This window comes from Chiloscyllium plagiosum, unplaced genomic scaffold (assembly GCF_037043375.1).
Source record: "Chiloscyllium plagiosum isolate Xiang-an unplaced genomic scaffold, Cpla_swu_hap1 HiC_scaffold_48, whole genome shotgun sequence".
NCBI lineage: Eukaryota > Metazoa > Chordata > Chondrichthyes > Orectolobiformes > Hemiscylliidae > Chiloscyllium > Chiloscyllium plagiosum.
This window is the reverse complement of record NW_028270186.1, coordinates 15,962,368-15,986,347: the sequence shown is the minus strand read 5'-3', so window position 1 is coordinate 15,986,347 and position 23,980 is coordinate 15,962,368. Positions and strand designations below refer to the sequence as shown.

Here is a 23,980-nt window from a genome sequence, read left to right as displayed (position 1 = left end):
AAAAATGAGGATGCAAGGGTGAGAAAATCTCAGGAGGACAGCATATTTTTATGTGAGGAAGAACAATGTGGGATACTATCATCATCTTGAAAAAATATTATCAAACGTGTTGTGCTCTTTGAGGTTGTATAATTTTAATATCACTGTCACGGTGTACTATTCTACCTGCTCTCTTCGCAAACATGGCTAAGTCTCCAGACACTTGCTTTCATTTAATGTTAGCTAGCTCTGATGTTAAAGTATCTATTTGAGACAGCTCAGGGAATCCCTGATGGACTCGACTTGAAGCATCTCTTGACACATCCTGGAGATTGTACTCTGTGGCACTCTGGAATATAAAACTCTTCAGACAGTTTAGTTCAAATTATTACCTTCTTTTACCAATGGCATCAATGTTACACTATAACATAAATACCGACAGGCCAGGCTTGAGCTAAGGTTCGAAAACCATTAGCAGAGTACCGGTGCCAGCTCTTACTCTAAGATCTCTCTCAGGCAACTTTCCTTCTTGCTGAAAATAAGCTGTCTTCATCCCAAGTTTGGTATTAAAATTACAAAAACGCCACAGGTCCTTCATCAGATAAGCAGCATTAAAATGGCAAAAGTTTGCAGAACAAGAGAAACTCATTGACAGGTCTGAGTACGCTTGACTAATTAGGCCAAATGCATATGAAAGCAGGAACACCAGATCAGGCTAGGCCAGATGGTAAATTGTTTTGGCTCGTACGTCATAAGAAGACACCAGTTTAAATTATGCAGAAAAGGTCATGAGGTCATCTTGGTCAGCTAACATGTCTAGTATCATTATCCTATAAAATGGCTTTTAAAATCATCTTAGATTCCCAGAATGCAAATTAAATTCATAACATTCCAGGATATCGGAGTCCAGGGAACAACACTCCATGACAAGCCAGCGTTCACTCATATCAGACCATAAGGAGGTAAACTTTCCACTAATTTTAGTCATGTCACCGTCTGTCTCTCTCTCTGACACACACACACACACACACACACACACACACAAAAACATGAGCCAAACTTCCCGGAGCAGTTAAGATGAGGGAGCGGAGCTTCATAAATTCAAGTCTGCTCAGTGTGGAAGACATGAAAATGTATCAAGATTGTTCTATTACGTGCATATCCCACTCAGTTTACTAAATTAAGTTCTTTTCCTATTGAGTAGGAGTTTCATTAAGAGTCTTCGATATAAACCAACAATTTAATTGCCCGACATCCTGCTATGAAATATGCGTGAGAAGGAACTACTGCCACACATTCCACAAGTGAACAAATGTTATCACCTCATTTACACCAATCCATTGACACTATGAACAGACGTCCCCAATTCCTCTGAAAAAGCACTTTCGTGCATTTTCTGCAGCAACTATGTCACATTTAAGACTACATGCTTTCTCACTGAAACAATGAAAACCTTTTTTTAAATGTTAATAAATTTAATGAAAAAACATTACAAGATTATTTAATTATATTGATAAAAATCTGACAGTTTACTTATTTACATGCCTGAAGAAGTTAGTAACAGATCCACAATTCAATGTACACCTTGTTCCCAACAGGATCAGCTCAGTGTTGACATCAAGTAGCTTTCAGCTAGAAGTCTGCATTAAAAACAAATAAAACAAAAACCCAAAGTCTTGGCATCAGATAATTCACACAACAACTTGGCTACAAAACATGATTTTGCATCTTCATCATATGGAAACAAAAAAACTGAAATGAGATCACAGCTTTGTAAAAATAATGCTAACATTTTCCACCTTTTTGTTACCCTCTCCTAAAGGCAGTATTATAAAGGGCATACTATGTTATAAAGCAGCAGAAACTCAAATGGTCATGCTTCATGTCAGAACCATGAGCCAAATGGCTTCTTTTTCTGCCACAGTGACTAAACATGAGTGCTGAACTGCCATTGCCTCAAAGAGATTTTCAATCAAGCTTGAATCCTTCTGAACTTGAACCCTGACACACATCTTCCAGCAGTTAATGCAGTGCCCCAATGATCAGGTAACTCAACCAACAGCTATTTTGACAAAGCAAATCTATTCTGTTAGGATGCTAACAGTTCAGCTGTTGATTTCCAGAGCATTCAGTATTAATTGGAAGACAAAAACTTCCCAGCTCTCGACATACCAAATTTTTATCCTGTGCCATGATTGTCCATGAAAATCTAAGCATACTGCTCCACTGCAGCTGTTACTTTGACAGTCATGTCAAATTATGGCAAAGCTTCCATTTGCCACAAGATGGCCCTCATGATTGAAGTTGTCCTCTGATTGTATTGAGGATTTTTATAAGCCTGATCATTGTTACAATTCCTGGTGCTTTTTCTTAAAATTGGGGAAGTCTTACTGCAATTGTACAAGATGCAGGGAAGATCACATCTGGAATACTGTGAAAAATGTTGGTCCCATTACTCAAAAAAATTATTTCATTGGAGGTAGTTCAGCAATTTGATCCCCACTTGTCTTGAGAGGAAAGATTACAGAGGTTGGGACTCTACTCACTCAAGATAAGAATAAAATGTGATCTCATTCAGACAATTAAGATTCTTAAGAGGATTGACAGGATAAGTACAGAGAGAAAATTTCCTTTCATGGGAGAGTCTAGGACCAGAGGGCACACAGATTCAGATATAGATTAGATTAGATTACATTACATTACAGTGTGGAAACAGGCCCTTCGGCCCAACAAGTCCACACCGACCCGCCGAAGCGCAACCCACCCATACCCCTACATTTACTCCTTACCTAACAATATGGGCAATTTAGCATGGCCAGTTCACCTGACCTGCACATCTTTGGACTGTGGGAGGAAACCAGAGCACCCGGAGGAAACCCACGCAGACACGGGGAGAACGTGCAAACTCCACACAGTCAGTTGCCTGAGGCGGGAATTGAACCCGGGTCTCAGGCGCTGTGAGGCAGCAGTGCTAACCAGTGTGCCACCGTGCCGCCCACTGATAAGGGGTGCTGATTTGAGACAGAGAAGGAGCAATTTCCTCTCTCGTACAGTTAAGTGATTCTGGAGTTCTTTGCCACAGACAGCTGTGGGGGCAAAGTCTTTTGTGTATATTTAAGACCGAGACAGACACATTCTTGATCAGTGGGGGAGTCAAGGGTTATGGGGAAAAGGCAGGAAAATGGACATGAACAGTGAGGAAGATCAAGATCTAGTAAAACCAATTATTTCTCTGTCTATTTAAAATAAATCACACACTGCTCTCAAAATTCAGTTATACCCTGATGGACCTCACCTGCTGAATTGCAAATATGTTCAGAAACAAAATATTAACTATAAAAGGAAAAATCAGTCCAAGTGGCATGGGTCATTTTCTCCATTCTTAGACCATTGTCAGTTCTGTCCTGAAACTCTCAACTGAATGTAGGTTTGCTCGCTGAGCTGGAAGGTTCATTTTCAAACGTTTCATCACCGTACTAGGTAACATTATCAGTGAGCCTCTGGATGAAACACTGGTGGCATGGCCTGCTTTCTATTTACATGGTACATGAACACATATAGAAAGCGGGCCATGCCACCAGTGTTTCATGCGGAGACTCACTGATAATAGAACAGTACAGCACAGAATAGGCCCTTCAGCCCATGATGTTGTGCCGATCACTGATCCTCATGTATGCACCCTCAAATTTCTGTCACCACATGCATGACCAGCAGTCTCTTAAATGTCCCCAATGACCTTGCTTCCACAACTGCTGCTGGTAACGTATTCCATGCTCTCACAACCCTCTGTGTAGAGAACCCGCCTCTGACATCCCCTCTATACTTTCCTCCAACCAGCTTAAAACTATGACCCCTCGTGTTAGTCATTTCTGCCCTGGGAAATAGTCTCTGGCTATCGACTCTATCTATGCCTCTCATTATCTTGTATACCTCAATTAGGTCCCCTCCTCCTACTTTTCTCCAATGAAAAAGTCAGAATTCAGTCAACCTCTCTTCGTAAGATAAGCCCTCCAGTCCAGGCAACATCCTGGTAAACCTCCTCTGAACCCTCCCCAAAGCATCCACATCTTTCCTATAATAGGACGACCAAAACTGGACGCAGTATTCCAAGTGCGGTCTAACCAAAGTTTTATAGAGCTGCAGAAAGATCTCACGATTCTTAACTTCAATCCCCCTGTTAATGAAAGCCAAAATACCATATGCTTTCTGAACAACCCTGTCCACTTGAGTGGCCATTTTAAGGGATCTCTGTTCCTCCATACTGCCAAGAATCATATCCTTAATCCTGTACTCAGCTTTCAAATTCGACCTTCCAAAATGCATCACCTCGCATTTATCCAGGTTGAACTCCATCTGCCACCTCTCAGCCCGTCTCTGCATCCTGTCAATGTCACGCTGCAGCCTACAACAGCCCTCTATACTGTCAACGACACCTCCAACCTTTGTGTCGTCTGCAAACTTGCTGACCCATCCTTCAATCCCCTCATCCAAGTCATTAATAAAAATTACAAACAGTAGAGGCCCAAGGACAGAGCCCTGTGGAACACGACTCACCACTGACTTCCAGGCAGAATATTTTCCTTCTACTACCACTCACTGTCTTCTGTTGCCCAGCCAATTCTGTATCCAGACAGCTAAGTTCCCCTGTATCCCATTCCTCCTGACCTTCTGAATGAGCCTACCATGGGGAACCTTATCAAATGCCTTGTTGAAGTCCATACACACCACATCCACAGCTCGACCCTCATCAACGTTTCTAGTCACATCCCCAAAGAACTCGATAAGGTTTGTGAGGCATGACCTGCCCCTCACAAAGCCGTGTTGATTGCATTTAATCAAGCCATGCTCTTCCAGGTGGTCATAAATCCTATCCCTCAGAATCCTTTCTAACACCGAAGGGCCTGTTTCCACACTGTAATCTAATCTAATCTAACCTTGCAGACGACAGACGTGAGAATTACTGGTCTGTAATTGCCGGGGATTTCCCTATTTCCTTTCTTGAAGGGAGGAATTACATTTGCCTCTCTCCAGTCCTCAGGTACGACTCCAGTGGAGAGCGAGGATGCAAAGATCTTCGCAAGTGGCGAAGCAATCACATTTCTCGTTTCCCAAAGCAGCCGAGGACAAATCTGGTCTGGCCCTGGCGATTTGTCAATCTTAATGCTTGACAAAATTTTCAGCACATCAGCTTCCTCTATCTCTATCCATTCCAGCATGCACACCTGCTCTTCAAAGGTTTCATTCACTACAAAGTTAGTTTCTTTCATAAAGACAGAAGCAAAAAACTCATTTAGGGCTTCCCCGACCTCCTCAGACTCCACACACAAATTCCCTATGCTACCCCTGATCGGCCCTACTCTTTCTTTGACCATTCTCTTATTCCTCACATAACTGTAAAATGCCTTTGTGTTCTCCCTAATCCATTCTCCCTAATCCGTTTCTCGTGCCCCCTCCTGGCTCTCCTGAGACTATTTTTGAGCTCCTTCCTCGCCTGCCTGTAATCCTCTAGAGCTGAGCTTGACCCTAGCTTCCTCCACCTTATGTAAGCTTCCTTTTTCCTTTTGACGAGAAGCTCCACCGCTCTCGTCATCCAAGGTTCCTTTATCTTATCCCTTCTTGCCTGTCTCAGAGGGACATATTTATTCATCACTCGCAACAACGGTTCCTTAAACAGTCCCCACATGTCTATAGTGCCTTTCCCATGGAACAATTGCTCCCAGTCCATGCTTCCTAACTCATGTCTAATCACATCATAGTTTCCTCTTCTCCAATTAAATATCCTCCCATTTTGCCTAAACCTCTCCTTCTCCATAGCTATGTAGAATGTGAGGCAGTTGTGGTCACTATCACCAAAATGCTCTTCCACCACAAGATCTGATACCTGCCCCGGCTCTGAGCACCAAGTCTAGAATGGCCTCTCCCCTCGTCGGCCTGTCAACGTACTAAGTTAGGAAACCCTCCTGAACACACCTTACAAAAACAGCTCCATTCAAATCTTCTGCTCGAAGGAGGTTCCAATCAATATTGGGAAAGTTAAAGTCACCCATTACAACAACCCTACCACGATAACACACTTTTCCAAAATCTGCCGACCAACGCTTAATTCCATCTCCCCGCTGCTATTGGGGGGCCTGGAGTAAACCCCTAACGAGGTGACTGCTCCCTTGCTGTTCCTAATTTCCACCCATACTGACTCGGTAGGCAGATCTTCCTCGACAATGGAAGCTTCTGTAGCTGTGATACCCTCTCTGATTAGTAGTGCTACATCCCCTCCTCTTTTTTCCCCCCTCCCTATTCTTTTTAAATGCTCTAAACCCTGGAACATCCCGCAACCATTCCTGCCCCTGAGAAACCCATGTCTCTGTTATGGCCACAACATCATAGCACCAGGTACTGATCCATGCTCTAAGTTCGTCACTTTTATTCCTGATACTCCTTGCGTTAAAGCAACCACACTTTAACTGATCCCTTGGTTCCTTCCCAGGAAAATCCTTCCCACTAGCTGGTCTAACTCTTGCTATTGCCTCATCTGCATCAACTCTCACCTCCGGTATACAGCTCAGGTTCCCACCCCCCTGCCATCCTAGTTGAAACCCTCTTGAACTACTCCAGCAAACCTTCCACCCAGGACATTGGTCCCCTTCCAGTTCAGATGCAACCTGTCCTTCTTGTACAAGTCCCACCTTCCCCAGAAGGCATCCCAAATTATCTACATATCTGAAGCCCTCCCTCCTACACCAGCTGTGCAGTCACGTGTTAAGCTGCGCCCCACTCCCTGTTCCTCGCCTTGCTATCTCGTGGCACCGGGAGTAAACTAGAGAACACTAATTGTTCGTCCTGCTTTGCAGCTTCCATCCTAACTCCCTGAAATCACTTTGTATATCCTCGATCCTTTTCCTGGCTATATCATTAGTGCCAATATGTAACATGATTTCTGGCTGTTCGCCCTCCCTTTTTAGAACCTTATACACCTGATCGGAGATGTCCCGAACCCTGGCACCAGGGAGGCAACATACCTTCCGGGAATCCCGATCCTGACCACAAAATCTCCTGTCGATTCCCCTAACTATCGAGTCCCCTACCATGAGTACTTTTCTATTCTGCCCCCTTCCCTTCTTCGCCACAGTGTCAGGTTCAGTGCCAGAGAACTGACTTATGGCTTTTCTCTGGGAGGTCATCCTGTTACCTAGTATGGTGACGAAACATCTGAAAATGAACGTTCCAGCTCAGCGAGCAAACCTCCATCCAGAACCTCAACTTGAGCTGCAAATCATCTCAAAACTCACAAACTCTTGACTGAGATACAGTTGCATGAGTGGTTAATCCACCGAACAGCTCCCTACATGCAATCATATGGACCTGAGTCTTGGTAATGAAGGACAGTTGACTGCAGAGCACATTGCAATCAAGCTTAATCCAGTCTTTCCATCATATCTTTTTACACCAATTCCATATGTTGATTATAAGTCTACTAGGATTGACCGTACTGCTAACTCAGCACAGACCACGAACGATCTGGCATCAGATAAGCCACTTTGAACCACTGAGACACTATGCATCCTATGCTGATCTTGATACTTTAACTGTTATGAGTGGAAGAGCTGTTGATTCACCTTTGGTATTACACACCTCAACACAGTCCCCCTTCCAGGTCATAACCACGTTGCTCAAAACTGTTATCTCAAGTAAGAAATAAAATATTCTCCTACAGAGTCAATGCAATAGCCAAATTTTACCTCTGAGTTGCTCAGTCATTGGTTTTGATGAAAACTTTTGGCCGTGAAAAAATTTTAATGGCTTCTTCAATTTCAGCCAACTTCTTTTCAAGGTCGGTCCGTCGATTCCGCATGCCAATGGTATCCACTCTTACAGGGAACATCAACAGTTGCTTGGTCAGTTGTTGTTGGGCTGAGGAGTGGTAACAGATCAAACCAAATAAGCTTAAAAAAGTGTAGTTATAATACATTGCAAATATCATTGTTCAATCTCACTGATAAGACACCAGCTTCAAATATGTTTAATTATTCCCTCATATCACTCCTTGGAAAATGATGGAAATACACAAGACTAATTACACGTAAAAATATTTGTTGTCAGCAGTGGAAACAGTGAGGCAATTGTTACAACTCACTGTGCATTGGAAATCAAGTACCACTATTCCCAGAGTCATGACAAAAATTGAAGATTTCAAAAAGTATGCAAAGTTCCCGAACTGACCTGACTTCCGAGACCCTCGCTGAGAGAAAACATGGAATACATTTCTGAACTGAACAAGAATCGATAGATATTACAAGTAATTAGACTCTAGCTACATGTAAACAATTGTAAGCCTTTGACGTACAAAACTTATTCAAACTCTAATTCCCTTATAAATTCCTCCTTACACAGAAACAGACAGACAGGGTAAATTATGGACAAAGGGGAAAAAACTACAAAGACAGTTCAGTAGTCTTTGTTCCCAAGTTCTGCTGTTGAGATAATCCTTATAATTTTTCAGTGTCCACTGAATTTTATTTTTCTGGTTTCTTTCAGTGGTTAGTGAGAGAATTAAAAAAAGGGGTTTGTACACTTATAAAAACAAAATTGTTATCTTCACAATTAAAAGTCAGAGAATAAAACAACTATTGCAAAAGAGAAGTTTTTTTCTTTAGGTTTACATTGAGTTATGACCGCAGACAACAAAGATACCAGTCCTGAACTGGGGAAGAATTGAACAACTTTCTCCCTCTCTCCTGCCTTCAAGCTGTTCACTTACCTCAGAACCAATGGTACAGTCGTTGGCAGGCAAAAACATTTCTATTATTAATTTGTCACTAGTCCATAAACCATTCTATTTCTTGTTGCCAGCAAAACCTTCATCCTTGGTGCCAGATTGTCTGCAACTTTGCAAATAGTGCTAATTCAAATAATTGTTTACATGATGGGTGTTGGGATACTTGTTTTTCAAAACTAGAACCACTGTTTTTTAAAAAACAAACAAACACTCTCTTTTTCGGTCCTAATTTTTATCAAGTAAATAAAAGACACTGTTCCTGCAAGACCTGTCAAAAGGTTGACCATAACAGAAGACTATTAGTTATCAGACAAAAGTAATTACAGCAACCATTATGTCAGAGATTTCACAGACCAAAAGCTTAATGATGAAAAATTGAAATTCTGATTCTGCACTTAATTACTATTGTCTATTAAAATAGCTTTTAAAGCTTTTCAAGAAATTAACTGAAAAATTAGTGTCAGCAACCAAAAGGCCAAATTCTCCTCACTTGTTCGATGCAGTTTTGTAACAACAATTGACTACACATCCCTGCTAGGTCGACTTAAAGAGGACTAGGCAGTGCCACACATAGCTTCAGGATGAATTCAACAGTGGATATGAATTCAAAACACGAATAATTACAACTTGGAACACCATCTAGGAGGACAGGTTGCAAATGCAGATGTAGTGAGCTGCCTCCCGCTGGCTGATCGACTACTGCAGGAGTCCGTAATGGTTTGAAATTTTCTAAATACACATCCATTCACAGCTGACAGTATCAGACTTGGTTTGCAAAAGGCAAGGCAAAACTGAAATAGCTGGTGATGAGAGAAACTAAACGGCTGTCACAACAACTGAAACCTTTTTGGACCTGGAGAGACCAGATCACAATAGAGGATGGCATATTATTAATATGAAGAGCAAGAGTGATAGTCTTGAAAAAAGGTCACAGCCAGATACTGGTTGAACCCCACCAGGGTCACCCAGGAGTTTCCAAAATGAATATGCTGACGACAGGTCTGGTGGTCAGGATTGGATGCAGACATAGCTGCGTTGGTAGGGCAGTGCCCAGAGTGCAAACAAAGACAAAAATTACTGCCCACAGCTCCTCCATATTCGTGGAATTGGCCAGGTAAACTCTGGACTCAGTTACACATCGACTGTGCAGGTCCTTTTGTGAGCTCAATGTTCTTATTCTTTGTGAATAGGCATTCACAATGGTTGGATGTGCACTGAGTTAATTTGTTAAATACAGGAACAACAATAGAAAAACTGTGTGCATCTTTTGTAATATACGGATTCCAAGAAGTGTTGTGTCACAGAAAAGAGGCCATCCTTTACCGGCAGAGAATTTGAGTATTTCCTAAAGTCAAATGTTATGAGTCATATAAGGACAGCTCCATACCATCAATCCAATGGTCTGGCAGAAAGAACACTCCAAACTTTGAAGGCAGGCTTAAAGAAACAGTGTCCAACTTCACTAGATACCAAACTGTCCCAGCTCCTATTTAATTATTGGACCAACTCTCACGCATATACAGTGTTAGCTCAGGCAGACTTGCTGCACCATATAAATCTGACCTTCCTGGACTGGTGCATGGGGGAGGGAGGAGCAGTTTGAAATGGCATCAGGAATGCCAATGCCAGACACAAGGGTCCAATAAGAGAGTTTACTTTAGGGGACAAAGTTTGGTGTACAAGCCATGGGAATCCCCCTGCATGGGTTCGGGGCATGGTTGATGGGAGGTCAGGTCCAGTGACATATAAAGTTTGGATCGGTGCTGAACAAGCATATGGACCAGATGAAAGCTGCAAACTCGCAAATAGTATGGGAGCAAAATGTGCTCTGCTCCTCAACTGTCTTTCCAACTGCATTTGGATGTGTAGTTTTTGAAATAATTCTTCACAGGTGTATCAAACAGCGAGTCAAACTCACACAGCTTTTTTACCTTAATAGTTGGTATATCTGCAGGAGAAAATGTCTCCTGCCTTCGAGAGCTTTAACAAGAACTGATCAGTAAATTTTAAAAAGATAGCAAATATATCAGTTTCATCAATGGGTGTCACACAGGAGTATCCGAAATAAATGTTCAAACAACAGGATTCCAGTAATGACAGACCCCTAAAACTCATGGTCCTGGATGTTCACATGAAATATTTATGTGCTTCATGGTGCAGATATTGCACTCACATTAAGTTACAACAACAGCTGGAGAACTCTAAGCTCATATTATTTGATGGTCTCTGAACCATTTATATCATATGAGCAGCAATTGTCTCATAAATCACTATAAATTCCACAACTGCAACTACTGGAAACTAACTCTGGTTTTTAAAAGTGAACTAATTATTACATTAACGAATTGAAGAACAAGCAGCAAATTTGCAGAGCAGTGCATGCTTAGGAAATTGATGAAAAAATACAGATTGATTAACCAACTTTAGGTTGATTGATTGCCATTAAATCAGAACGAGCCTATCACACATACTTTGTTGCAGGGAATGAAGTGTTTCCAAACGTTCATTCTCTGGCATCCTAGTATGTCCAGGAGGCATGCTCGGATCAGGGATATTCTTCTTTCGTTCCTCTTCCTCTTTACGCCATTGATTTCTCCGATCAATCAAACTGAAAACAGTCAAAATATGAATTAAGTATCCTCAACCGAAAACTAGGAAAAAGAAAAATTCAATTAAAAGCGAAAAATACAGGGAGATAGGTAAAGCACGCAATTCAACAATATGTGGTGCATGTTACAACAACTCATAACTCTGTCCTTCAAATGAGAAAAACCAAGGCTAAAGATCACAATCAAAATGGAAAATCAATAAAAGCGCAAACAAGGTACATCAGGAACTAGTGATAAACAAATGTCAACCTGGAGTTAAAGGCTTGCAGACCACAGAAGGGAAGAAAGCCAGAGAGAATTGAACCTCTGAGGATAAGACAGAGAAAGAAACTCTACATTAAGTTTAATTTTAACATATTGAGATGCAGAGACAGAAAGCACATCTAAAAAATTGGATTTCAAGTTTTAGAGGGTCTACAAAATTTAAGAAGAACTATGACAAAGACGGCATAAAACGGAGAAATGTTGATGGTTCCAGAGATGGAAGTTTAAGATAAGACAAGAATGTCTTTAGAATTAAAAAAATGCACACAGTGCTGCAGTAGTAATGGACTGGTTTAAATAAATGATTGCAAAAGATGAGAGGGGGAGAAAAAAAAGGATCAGTAAGGTTTATAATATACCAATAGTCCCTGCTTACTACTGAGGAAGCTGGCCTTTGTTCTTGCTTATATATTCCTGCTGTTCCTTCTCTTTCCTATCAAGCACTTCTGCAAGTGACTGCAGAGATTTGGAGCGTCGCACTGGCATTCTCCTTGCATTCTGAGCATTATGCCTCACAAAATCAATATTAACACCTTTGACTTGAATCTTGAAAAGAAAACAACAAGGAGATTAATAATTGATCATTTACATTTAAAATAAATTTAAGAAAAAAAGTGGACAATTAAAATAAGGAAATCTGAATTGATACATCATAAAGTGCACGAAGTAAAAAACTTGCATTTATACAATAATGGCTTTGGTGGCTTTAGGATGCTCTACACAATGAAATATTTTGGAAGTGCGACCATGAATGTTACGTTAGTGCAGAAAGTGAGTTTGGACAAGTCTATTCTCACCTCTCTGTTATCGCTTTCTGCGATTTCAGCACAAGTCTCTGATTTTGGTGGACTAGGTGACAAGGATCGCTTTGGGCAAATGCCTGTCCCACATCTTGAGTGTGCTTTAAGATAATGCTGACTTTCAGAATGTTGAGGGGGTGAACTCTCCTAAGGATAAACAGCAAACGATTTAAAAAGAAAATGGAAAAGAAGCAAAAGAGCATGCCTCCATTCTGTGCTTTAGAAAATCTAGCAATACATTACAAAGCTAATGGATCTGCAGCACAATGGACTCATTTCCATACAAGTATTTATGTCAAGTTCACATTTTAATCTCTCCTTCAGCACCATGAGTAACCCCATTGTCTTTTGCTTTTTTAGATTAGATTAGATTCCCTACAGTGTGGAAACAGGCCCTTCGGCCCACACTGACCGTCCGAAGAGCAACCCACCCAGACCCATTCCCCTACATTTACCCCTGACTAATGCACTTAACACGACGGGCAATTTAGCATGGCCAATTCACCTATCCTGCACATCTTTGGACTGTGGGAGGAAACCCACACAGACATGGGGAGAATGTGCAAACTCCACACAGACAGTCGCCTGAGGCTGGAATCGAACCTGGGACCCTAGTGCTGTGTTTTGGGACCATCACAATCTGTTTCCCTTACTCCCTTTTCCCCCTTTGCCATCAAGAGAAAAACCATCATTTTCTAACCCTTTTCAGTTCTGAAGAAAAATCCTATCAGATTCAAAACATTAACTCTATCCAGTGACACTGTCAGATTTACAACATCCACAGTATTTTCCACAACTGTATCTCATCCTGGAGGAGGAAATTAAGAGATGGGAGAGATGCAGTTCTGTCATTGTATGGAGGAAATTCAATTGGCTCCAAATAAAATGGTCAACACTTAAATTTCACTTTTGAAAAGTAAAATAAAAACTGTCAATTAGAGTCATAGAGATGTACAGCACGGAAACAGACCCTTTAGTCCAACTCGTCCATACCGACCAGATATCCCAACCCAATCTCGTCCCACCTTCCAGCACCCAGCCCATATCCCTCCAAACCCTTCCTATTCATATACCCATCCAGATGTCTTTTAAATGTTGCAATTGTACGAGTCTCCACCACTTCCTCTGGCAGTTCATTCCCAGATGCACTCTGATGTCCAGCGATACAGGAATTCAACAGCAAAGGCAGTAACTGTATAGGCTCACTGCTTTGTGTGACCACATAATCAGAAATAGACCACATATAGTAATCAGAAACAGTAAAGTGAAGTGACAGGTCAGACTGGAACAGAATAGGGAGTAAGGAATGCCTGTTGGGTTAAACTGCATCTAAGGCAGATGAACACAGGCAAGGATAGGTATGTGGGACTGGGATATTATCGCCATTACAGAAACTTGACTAAGGGAAGGACAGGACTGGCAGCTGAATGTACCAGGGTATAGGTGTTTTAGGCAGGTCAGAGGTGGTCGAAAGAGGTCAGGGGGAGTTGCATTTTTGATTAAAGCTAGTAGCACAGTAGTAATCAGAGATGAAATAACTGAAGAATCATCAAGTGAGGCTTTGTGGGTGGAGCTAAGAAATAAGAAGGGGATGGTGACGTTATTGGGGTTGTACTATAGGTCCCCAAATAATCAATGGGAATTAGAGGAAAAATATGGCAGGGAGACTGGGATTGTCATAGGAGGGGATTTCCTCCTAAATTTCCTAACATAGACTGGGATTGCCAGAGCGGTAAGGGCTTAGATGGGGTGAAATTTGTTAAGTGTGTTCAGGACAATTTCCTCAAGCAGGACAGAGGAAGGGGCAAAATTCAATCACAGGCACACTGACCTACATCGGTCAGGGATTGGAGTATAAAGGTTGGCAAGTTATGTTGCAGTTGTACACCACGTTGGTGAGGCCACACTTGGAGTATTGTTTCAGTTTAGGTCACCTTGCTATAGAAAGAATGTTATTAAACTGCAGAGTGCAGAAGAAGTTTACAAGGATGTTGCCTGGTCTCAGTGGTCTGAGTTATAGGGAGAGGTTGGACAAGCAAGGACTTTTTTTCTTCACAGCATAAGAGGCAGAGGGGAAACCTTATATTGGCGTATAAAATCATGAGAGGCATGGACAGAGTGAATGCACTCAGTCTTTCTCCCAGGGCTGAGGCATCGACAACTAGAGGACATTAGTTGAAGGTTAGAGGGGAAAGAATAAAAGGGAATCTGAGGGATAACATTTTTAAGCAGAGTGTGGAATGCATATGTAATGAGCTGCCAGCAGAAGTGGAGGAGGCAGGTGCATTCACAACATTAAAAAGGCATTTGGATAAATACATGGATAGGAAAGTTGCACAAGGATATGGGGCCAGTGCAGGGAAATGGGGTTAGCTTTGATGGACATTTAGGTCAGTGAAGACCAGTTTGGGCCAAAGGGCCTATCTCCCTACTGTCGGACTCTATAATTCTATGACTCTATAATCTAAAAAGGGAAAACAGAAGTAACACTTGCTGTCCATTAATCCCTTTGTTCCTGGTTCTACAAAGTTGGAGGATTCTCCCCATGATGGCAGGAAAGAGAAGGACAAGCTTTCTTGCAGCTAACAAGATTATTCAGGGATAAAAGAAAAATCAGCATACAAAAATGTCTGTTCACAAATTTGAAAACAACATGTTGTAACATAGAAAAGAAAGAAATGTCAATATGGTTTCAAAAGTTTCAAGCAAAATGTCAGAATTGCTTTCGAAACATGACTGAATATTTCGCACCATTTTCATGGCAAGTAAACTTATGAAGAATTTTGCAGTTAAGTCCAGATTAATTTATTTGCTATTATTACTGGCATTTACCCAACAATGTAGAAAATTCACCCAGCAATGTCCTGTACATAAAAAGCAGAATAAATCCAATCCGGTTAATTAGTGCCCCAGCAAAGGTGTCATCAGCAGTGCTATCAAGCAGCACCTGCTCAGCAACGCCCACTTTGGCTTCTGCCAGGTCACTCAGCTCCTGACCACATTACAGCCGTGGCTCAAACATGGACAAAAGAACTGAATTCCAAAGGTAAGGCAACAGTAGTAACATCAAGGCTCCATTTGACTGCATATGACATCAAAGAGCCCTAGCAAAACTAGAATCAATGGATATCCAGGGGGCAAATCCCTCCACTGGTTGGAGTCATACCTGGCACATAGGAAGATGGTGGTGATTATTGGAGGTCAGGAATCTCAGCTCCGGACTTTCTGCAGGAGTCTTTGAAGGTAGCATCCTAGGCCCAACTATCTTCAGCTGCTTCATCAATGACCTTCCCTCCACCATGAGGTCAGAAGTGGAGATATTCACCAATGATTGCATTGTTCAGCACCACTGGCGACTCCTCAGATACTGAAGCAGTCCATGTTCAAATGCAACAATATCTGGACAATATCCAGGCTTGGACTGACCAGCGGCAATAACATTCACACAAATTCCAGGCTATGACCATCACCAGTAAGAGACAATCTAACCATCACCCTTTAACATCACTGAATCCCCCATTATCAACATTCTCAGGGTCACAATTGACCAGAAATCAACTATGCTCGCCGCATAAACACATGATTACAAGAGCAGGTCAGAGGCTAGGAATTCTGTGGTGAGTAACTCACCTCTCGACTTCCCAAAGCCTGTGCACTATCAATGACGCACAAGTCAGGTGTGTGTTAGAATACACCTCACTTGTCTGGATTGCTGCAGCTCCAACAACACTCAAGATGTTTGACACTATCCAGGATACAACAGCCCAGTTGATTGGCACTACATTCACAAGTAACAACTCCTTCCACCACTGGCTGCTGCTACTATCTGCAAGATGTGCTGTAGAAATTCAAAGATCCTCAGACAACACCTTCCAACCATGTCCACCTCAAAATGGCAAGATTTGGAGATGTCAGAGTTGGACTGGGGTGTACAAAGTTAACAATCACACAACACCAGGTTATAGTCCAGTTTTTAACTTTAATCAAAGGACAAGGGCAGCATAGAAAATGGAACACCACTCACTTCATGTTCTTCTCCAAACAACTCACCATCCTGACTTGGAAATATATTGCTGTTCCTTCACGGTCACTGGGTCAAAATCCTGGAATTCCCCCCACTAATGGTATTGTGAGTCAACCACAGCAGGTGGACTGCAATTTTGAAAAAGATGGCACATCACCAGCTTCTCAAGGGCAACTTGGGACAGGCAATAAACACTGGCAAGCCAGCATTGCCCACTTTCCACAGATGAATAAAAAAAAAAAATTAACAACCACACTAAAAGAAACTACAAAACATCTGCAAAATCCTGCAGGCAGTGGAAATCTGCAAATGTAACAAAATACAGTCCTCAGGAGTCAAGCAGCATTTGTGAAGAACTGGGTCAATCAATCAACTTTTCACCTCTTAATTATGATAAAAGGATCTTAGAACCTAAACACTTTTCAACTTCTGTTCCTCAAGTAATACAGCCTTATCTGCTCTGTATTTACAGATTTTACTGAATTTTCTTTTCTAAATAGAACTGTGTTATCCAATTTCTCCACTAAACACTCCAGATGTTCTTTTTAACTGTACTCAAGGAGCCACTCCTCTTTAGTGAATTGTAATAATGAGTCTATTTAGCCACAGAAGTATTGCAACCAAGTTGAGAGGCACATTCATAATTCTGGCTGAAAATAAGCAGTGTTACATACAGAAAACAGTTTTGCAAGTTAGTCCTAACTATCTCATGCTTTTGTCCTGAAGTCATGAGAAAACCATCCCAATATTTTGCTAACAACACAGTATTGTCTTCATTGCTCGCCCAAATCTACCTGTAACTGTGCCATCACTTTTGAAGGAATGGATTCATATTTCTGGGACTTCCACAGCGCTTTAACAGGTTTGGGGCCACTCAGTTCTCGCTCTTGGTCCTTCTCCCTGCATTTCTTCTGAATTTCCCGTATGCGCCTCACATTCTCCTTTTCATGATCTTTCAATTCTTTCTCTAAAACAGAAACAAGATTCCTGTGAATTGAAGTCAGAGTCCAGAATATCTGGAAAAATGTGGGAAAAAAGGCATTATGAGGTCTACTAATGTTCATGACATCAAATTAACAACGTCAGAAGTCACACAATACCAAGTCAGAGTTCAACTGGTTTATTTGAAATCACAAGCTTGTAGAGTGCTGCTCCTTCATCAGGTGAAGTCACTTGGTTGGACTATAAACTGGTGTCATGTGACTTCTGACTTTATCCACCCCAGTCCAATACCAACATCTGCACATCATCAAATTAACAAACTAAGTGTTGATTGTGACCATTTTTCATGTAAGTTTGTACATATCTTCATGTTAAGGGCTAGTGACCTTTCAAACAAAATGACAGAAACTATAATTAAGGAAGAGTAAACTGCTTAGTTCCTGGAGGCTGGTTCTCCATTCGTTAAGATCATGCATGATCTCAGCAATGCCTCAACTCCAATTTCCTGTCAACCCCAATACTTAGATTCTTAACAAAAAAGAATTCCATGTCCCTCAGTTCTAAAACTGCAGTATTTCTGCCTTCGCCACACTCGAGAGAAGAGAATTCCACAGATTCACAATCCTCGAATATAAAAATATTCTCATCTGTCAGAAATATGTGACTTCTTATTGTGTCCCTTCGTTCTAGTCTTTCTTGCAATTATCCTTTCAAATTATCCTTTTAGCATCCACCCTGTCAAGTTCACTCAGGATCTCTCCTCATTCTTCTAAATTCCAGTGGATAAAGATCCAACCCCTCAAACTTGTTCTCATAAGCAGAAATAAATTAAATGGATCTTCTCTGAATTGCTTATAAAACAATTATGTCCCTTCTTAAATAAGACGACTACATACAATACTCCAGATATGGTTTTTTCAGTGCCCTTAAAACTTCGCAAAACATACCTACTTTGATATTCTATTCTCCTCACAGCATTCCTTTCGAAGTTCAAACACTGTTTTGAATAAGTTCCATGAACTTCTTTTCCATTGTGTTCTATGCCTCTCTTTATAAAGCCCAACACCTCTGTACCACTTTTTCAACCTGCCACACCACCTTCAGTGATATCTGCACAGATTTCCACTCTTTCTGCTCCAATAGTTCCTTTAAAACTGCAATCTTTAGCTTATATTGTCCTTCCTCAATATTCCTCGCAAAATACATCATTTCATCGCTCCTTATTTGTGTGCTCCTCCAATTCTGGCTGTTTGTGCACCCCCGATTTGACTAGCTTCACAACAGGCTACCTCAATCCTAACCACTGATATTCCCTCTTTAAACCTAATTTTCCCTTTTCCCAGTACTGATCATGATCAATGAGGTCAGTAAAAGAGAGATATATTGTTTTCAATTGGTATCAGAGTCAAGGCACAATAGTCAAAACCAAAAATACCTTGAAATCATCCCTGCAAAACTGGCTCCTCATTTGCCAAAGGTAGTCTTTTATTCCATTCAACTGAGAATCAGTCAACACCATCTTTTACTCACCTCAGTGAACATGATCAGTATTGAGAGAAGGGAAAATTAGGTTTAAAGAGGGAATTTCAGTGGTTAGGGTCTAGGTAGCCTGTTGTGAAGCTAGTCAAATCAACTGAACAATGGCTGCCAAAAGTCTCAAACGAAATGTAGAGCTTACCATCGAAATATAACATATCAATGCAGTATCTCCACCTAGTTCCAGAATTTTAATTTTAGCTTTGGCTTAGCAAGATTCCAATCCTGACAGATGCTTACTCATCAGCAAAGTCATTCCACAGAAACAACAACACACTACAAAGATCATTTACTTTTTGGTGACAACGGTCGATATAACGATGCTCCTTCCAGCTGCAGCAGCATGCCGACAGAGCCCTTTTGCCCTCTCTCCAGGATCTCTCTGGCATTTGAACGCACACGTGGGCCTGGCCGCGATGGGCGGGCACTGTAGCATGAGGGGTACAAGGTGGGATCAGGGGCTAATGGTCCCAAAAGGAAGTCTAGTTTTAAGCTATTCCCTTCTAGCCGACCCCGAGCTGCAGTGAAAAACAGAAGACAAAAACAATTAGACATATTTGTCAGTATATACAACCTGTAAATTGATCATTCAGCCATGAGGATCTTAATGCTGAATTGATCGTGTCAGCTTCCAAAATTGTAACTGAACAATTACAAGAAATGAAAACCATCAATATCTTTTCCCTTCTTTACTGAGCTTAAAAATGTGTTGCTGGAAAAGCGCAGCAGGTCAGGCAGCATCAAAGGAACAGGAGAATCGACGTTTCGGGCATAACCCCTTCTTCAGGAATAAGTCCTGAAGAAGGGCTTATACCCAAAACGTTGATTCTCCTGTTCCTTGGATGCTGCCTGACCTGCTGCGCTTTTCTAGCAACACATTTTTAAGCTCTGATCTCCAGCATCTGCAGTCCTCACTTTCTCCTTCTTTACTGAGCTCAGTTTTGCAGGCATAGAACAACACTGGGTAAATTTGACTCTCATCTGAGGAGAAAGAGGAGCAAAATTTTCAATGTCAAATTGCAAAGTGCCCAACATTTGTTTCAAGGTTATCATATTCTCAGTTAAACAATTGTTTAAATAGTTATGTTTCAAGATATCCTCCAAGTGTGTTAAGAGTCTTATCACAAACCTCCCAAAGATCACTCACCATCTGTACAACAAACCCTATTCAGGATAATTAATGATAAAACAATTAGCACCTTTACTCTTTCATCCGATGCAACCGTCATTTTTAGGAATAGTACTAAACTAACGAACAAATCAGAATCAGATTATAAAAATTAAAACCATATTTGTTATTAATTAGATATTGTGAAATATTCAACACTGGGGGAGTAATTACTGAATATGAATCTTCACTCACCCAATTACTTGCACTTAGTTCTCGACTGAATTTCAGCCTAGTATTAATAGGGTGTCCAATCATTGTATCTATAACAACACCATGAAGCTCTCAATTAGATTCCAATTGGTTACTTTCCCATGTTTCTACAAATATACTGTACCTGCACAATTACTCTATTTCAAATGTAGCTAGGAAAAGTTATTTCTTGTTTAAATTTGTTCTTTCAGACTACCTTAAGCCATTGCGTAGAATGGGCAAAAGGGCAAGAATCATTGCATGCAGAAACACTTCTTTCAACTTTGTTTCCTCTCAGATGAGAATAACATAAAAGGAAGATGGAAAGCACTTCACTGGAAACAAAAAAGGTAAAACCTCACCAGACATTGGACGCTTGTAGAAATCTGGGAATAGTGTTGGGTCTGGTGGAATGGGACCAGATATCTTGGACGGACCCTCAGACATCTTTGCTTCCTGGTAATACAGTAACAGAGCTTTGTCAAAATAATTTAATTTAAAAAGGAAAGGAGCATCACAGGAGCAGAAGGAGGTCATCAGTCCTTCAAGCCTGTCCCACCATTAATTTGGATCATGTCTGAACTGTACCTCAACTCATTTTCCTGTTTGTTTTATATCACTTGAAAACCTTGGCTTACAAAAGAAAACTCCAATTTCTGTGTTGAAAATTACAATTGAATTTCAAAAAGGCGAACAAAACTGCAGACTTATTCAACACTTCATATAACCCGATTTCCCATCCAAATGCTGTAATTTTAAGGTCATGCCTTCTTGTTCTGAGTTGCCCAATAGGCACAATAGATTCCCTGAAGCAACCTTATTGGATCAACCAACTTGTTACTAATTTAAATCCAATAGGAGATTCAGGAAAAACTTCTGTACTCAGAGGTGAAACTTGAAATCACAAGAAATTATTAAGTTGAATAGCAGAGATATGTTTGAGAGAAAGCCAATCACATATGAGAGGGAGAAAGGAATAGAAAATTACACTGATAAGTTGACAGGTGGAAGAAGGGTGATGTGGAGCAGAAACATCAATGTGAACCAATTGGGTTTAATGACCTGAAAAATACTGCGCTGTAAATTTGAGGTAATTCCACAGAGTTTAAATCTTGCCTGAGGTACAGGGCCCAAAATTGAATACAATACTTTGAGTGAGGTCTTTACTACTATTCCTCATTATGCTAACTTTAGAGAATGATTCTATTAATGTTGTTAAATTAATTCTAAAATCTGTCAACTAACTTTTATTTGTGCACATGAACATCACACTAAAATTCCTTTGATTCTCCTTAACTCTTAATCTATCAGTTATTGATCATTTTTGATTTGTCTCTGGATCTAAAATGTCAATGGATCAATTTGGAGCGACAGTTAATACACCTGGTTTGCCTTTAATTTGAAGTTTTCTCTCTCTTGCCCTTCCTGAATAGCAGAGTCATATTTATTACTTGCCAATCCATGGGGACAGTCCTAATATCTGATTCCTGTTGAAGGGCTTATGCCCGAAACATCGATTCTCCTGCTCCTCTGATGCGACCTGACCTGCTGTGCTTTTCCAGCACCACACCTCATCTCCAGCATCTGCAGTCCTCACTTTCTCCTAAAATCTAACAATACTGGAAAATCAAAACCAATGCTTCTAATAATTTTGCAGCTCCTCTTTTTAAACCTTATGACAACTTCACAATTTGAATTTAATTCCTTACTGTCATTAAATGTTCAGTTCCCAAATATTGATTATTTTTCTTAGCGTATCCATTATGACATTATAAAGAATTATTTCTTGACCTAATATCTGACATATTGTTATTTTCACTTGTAATTTCTCCTGCCTTTGCCTCCATGGGTCAATTTTAATTCCACTAATTCCTTTCTTATAAGTTCTCAGAAAAGCTTTGACTATCTATTTTCTTGCTGGCTTCCTCCTGTTCTTTCATCCTCATTATCTCATTTTTTTGGTCAGGTTTTCTTGATTTTTAAAATCCTCTGGCTCACAACACCCTTTTTGGTAACATTGAAAGCTGCTTCTTTGAATCTAATCTTTACTTCATTACTTTGCCACAACAGGAATGTTTTCCAATGCTATTTTATTCCTTGAGAGGCAATTCCTTTTACACAGTTTTGCCATTGCTTATGTATCTACAAATCTTTTACTTTAATTTGTCAATCTAGTTTAAACAATATTCTGAACTATCCTTTAACTACTAAAGTGGCTTTGTTTAATCCAAAGGCCGAGATAATCTGCACCACCCTGAAATTTAATGTGATTTCCTCCCCAGAAAGTCCTTATAGAGCAGTGGTTCTCAAAGTACAGTCCCACGCCACTGGTTGTCAACATAAATGCATTTGATCCACTAACTACTGTAGCTGAAAATGCAAGTGACTGACATGCAACACTACGGCTGAGGCCACATGAGTTAACAACATCCGGCAACCAGACCAGCTCCATGCACAAATCACAAAATGCAACAACTAGTTTTATAAGCCCAACTTATGTCAACAAAGAACTAGAACTTTCAACATTTGTGTGGCTCAATGACAAGGGGAAATAGCTGTATGAGGTCCGAATGCAGCTTTCTTGTATGGTTCTGCATGTCTCCTCATTGGCATCTCATCAGAAGAAGTGTAATTCTTACCATTGATTTTGATAAGCGTTTTTGCGGTGGTAAGGACTGTGGGTAGGCAGAACCGATGGATAGTTCAAAGGGTCATTTTTCCCTCATAAGGGGCCTTGGACAACACAGTTTAAGAAGCCATTCTTCTTACCCTGTTTGACAGCTGAGACTAAAAGCATGGGCCCAAGTTGGTTTCTGGTCAGAATCAGTACAGGGGTTATTCGACTTGGACGCACTTTTGCAGTGGTTGTGGGGGTGGGGGTTGTGGGACAAAACCGAGCATTGTCAAAATCCAGTGTATCATTATGGAGTCAAGTTGCAATCAGCTGTATCCAGGCTCGGAGTTCAGTCTGCTTGGGGAGGAGCAGGCTGGAATAAGTCATGGTCCTTCAGTGTAAGCCCGAAAGGAATCACCAACAACCAGGACCACCCCGAGCTGGGATTAGGAGCCCATCAGCGCGACAGCCGCTCGCTTACCTTCTTCCAGCTTTCCAACGGTCCACGGCGTCGCACACGCCAACGCAGCGTCATTACATCACCTCCGTCACCGTGGCAACCGCGTCCCTCACGTGGTCCGAACACATTCGGTAACACTGGCTGGTTCCGCCTCTGAGTGTCAAAATCCATGACATATTCATTGAGTTTCTGTGTGACAATCGGGGTCTTATTCCGAGTCTCACTGTGAATACCAGCATACTGAGCTTCACTGTCAATATCAGAGTGTTATACCGAGTGTGACTGTAAACATCAGCATATAGAGTGTTGAGTTTTATTGTCAACATCAGGGTGTTATGTATCAAATTTCACTGTGAATATCAGTGCATAGTATTGAACATCTTTATGGGGATAATTAATACTCATTGAGTCTCACCGTCAGTGACAAGGAAATGCTCACTGTATTTCAGACACTGTTCGTTAATTTCACCTCCCGCTATTCCTTCATCTCTCACGTTCTCCAAAGGCATACACTTTTTTGACCCTACCGTCTGAAGAAAAAGGCATTTTCGGAAGACCTTTGAAATGCAGAGCTCTCCCATGCCCAAACATTCATTTCTCAGCACACTCAGAAGAAGTT

The 23,980-nt window shown here is 41.0% G+C and overlaps 1 protein-coding gene and 1 long non-coding RNA gene across 4 annotated transcripts in view; one reads left to right on the top strand and one right to left on the bottom strand.

Annotated features, from left to right (window-relative positions):
- LOC148135701 (uncharacterized) overlaps positions 1-23,980 on the top strand; it is a 66,405-nt gene that overhangs the window by 6,223 nt on the left and 36,202 nt on the right. For both annotated transcript variants that reach the window (XR_015754889.1, XR_015754890.1), the window contains exon 2: positions 20,500-20,637. This is a non-coding gene — a long non-coding RNA (uncharacterized LOC148135701). The remainder of the gene's footprint in view (positions 1-20,499; positions 20,638-23,980) is intronic.
- On the bottom strand, positions 1,441-23,400 carry enkd1 (enkurin domain containing 1). Of its 2 annotated transcripts, none has more exons than XM_043681578.2 (9): positions 23,383-23,400; positions 20,650-20,743; positions 19,221-19,445; positions 17,244-17,416; positions 12,423-12,572; positions 12,002-12,171; positions 11,224-11,360; positions 7,716-7,887; positions 1,441-1,619 (listed from the first exon to the last, which is right to left on the bottom strand). In XM_043681578.2, the coding sequence occupies exons 2-8, from the start codon at positions 20,732-20,734 to the stop codon at positions 7,727-7,729; spliced, it is 1,101 nt and encodes a 366-aa protein (XP_043537513.2). In that variant the 5' UTR covers positions 20,735-20,743; positions 23,383-23,400; the 3' UTR covers positions 1,441-1,619; positions 7,716-7,726. The 2 variants fall into 2 exon arrangements, with proteins under 2 accessions (XP_043537513.2, XP_043537514.1); XM_043681579.2 differs by lacking the exon at positions 23,383-23,400 and adding an exon at positions 23,057-23,074.

Excerpts from the sequence above, each read along its gene's own strand:
- enkd1 (XM_043681578.2), bottom strand. The coding sequence starts at position 20,734 with ATGTCTGAGGGTCCGTCCAAGATATCTGGTCCCATTCCACCAGACCCA. Across the intron at positions 11,361-12,001 it reads AAAGGCCAGCTTCCTCAGTA|TTTGATTGATCGGAGAAATC; the intron begins GTAAGCAGGGAC and ends GACTGTTTTCAG. Across the intron at positions 7,888-11,223 it reads ACTTCATTCCCTGCAACAAA|CCCAACAACAACTGACCAAG; the intron begins GTATGTGTGATA and ends ACCACTCCTCAG.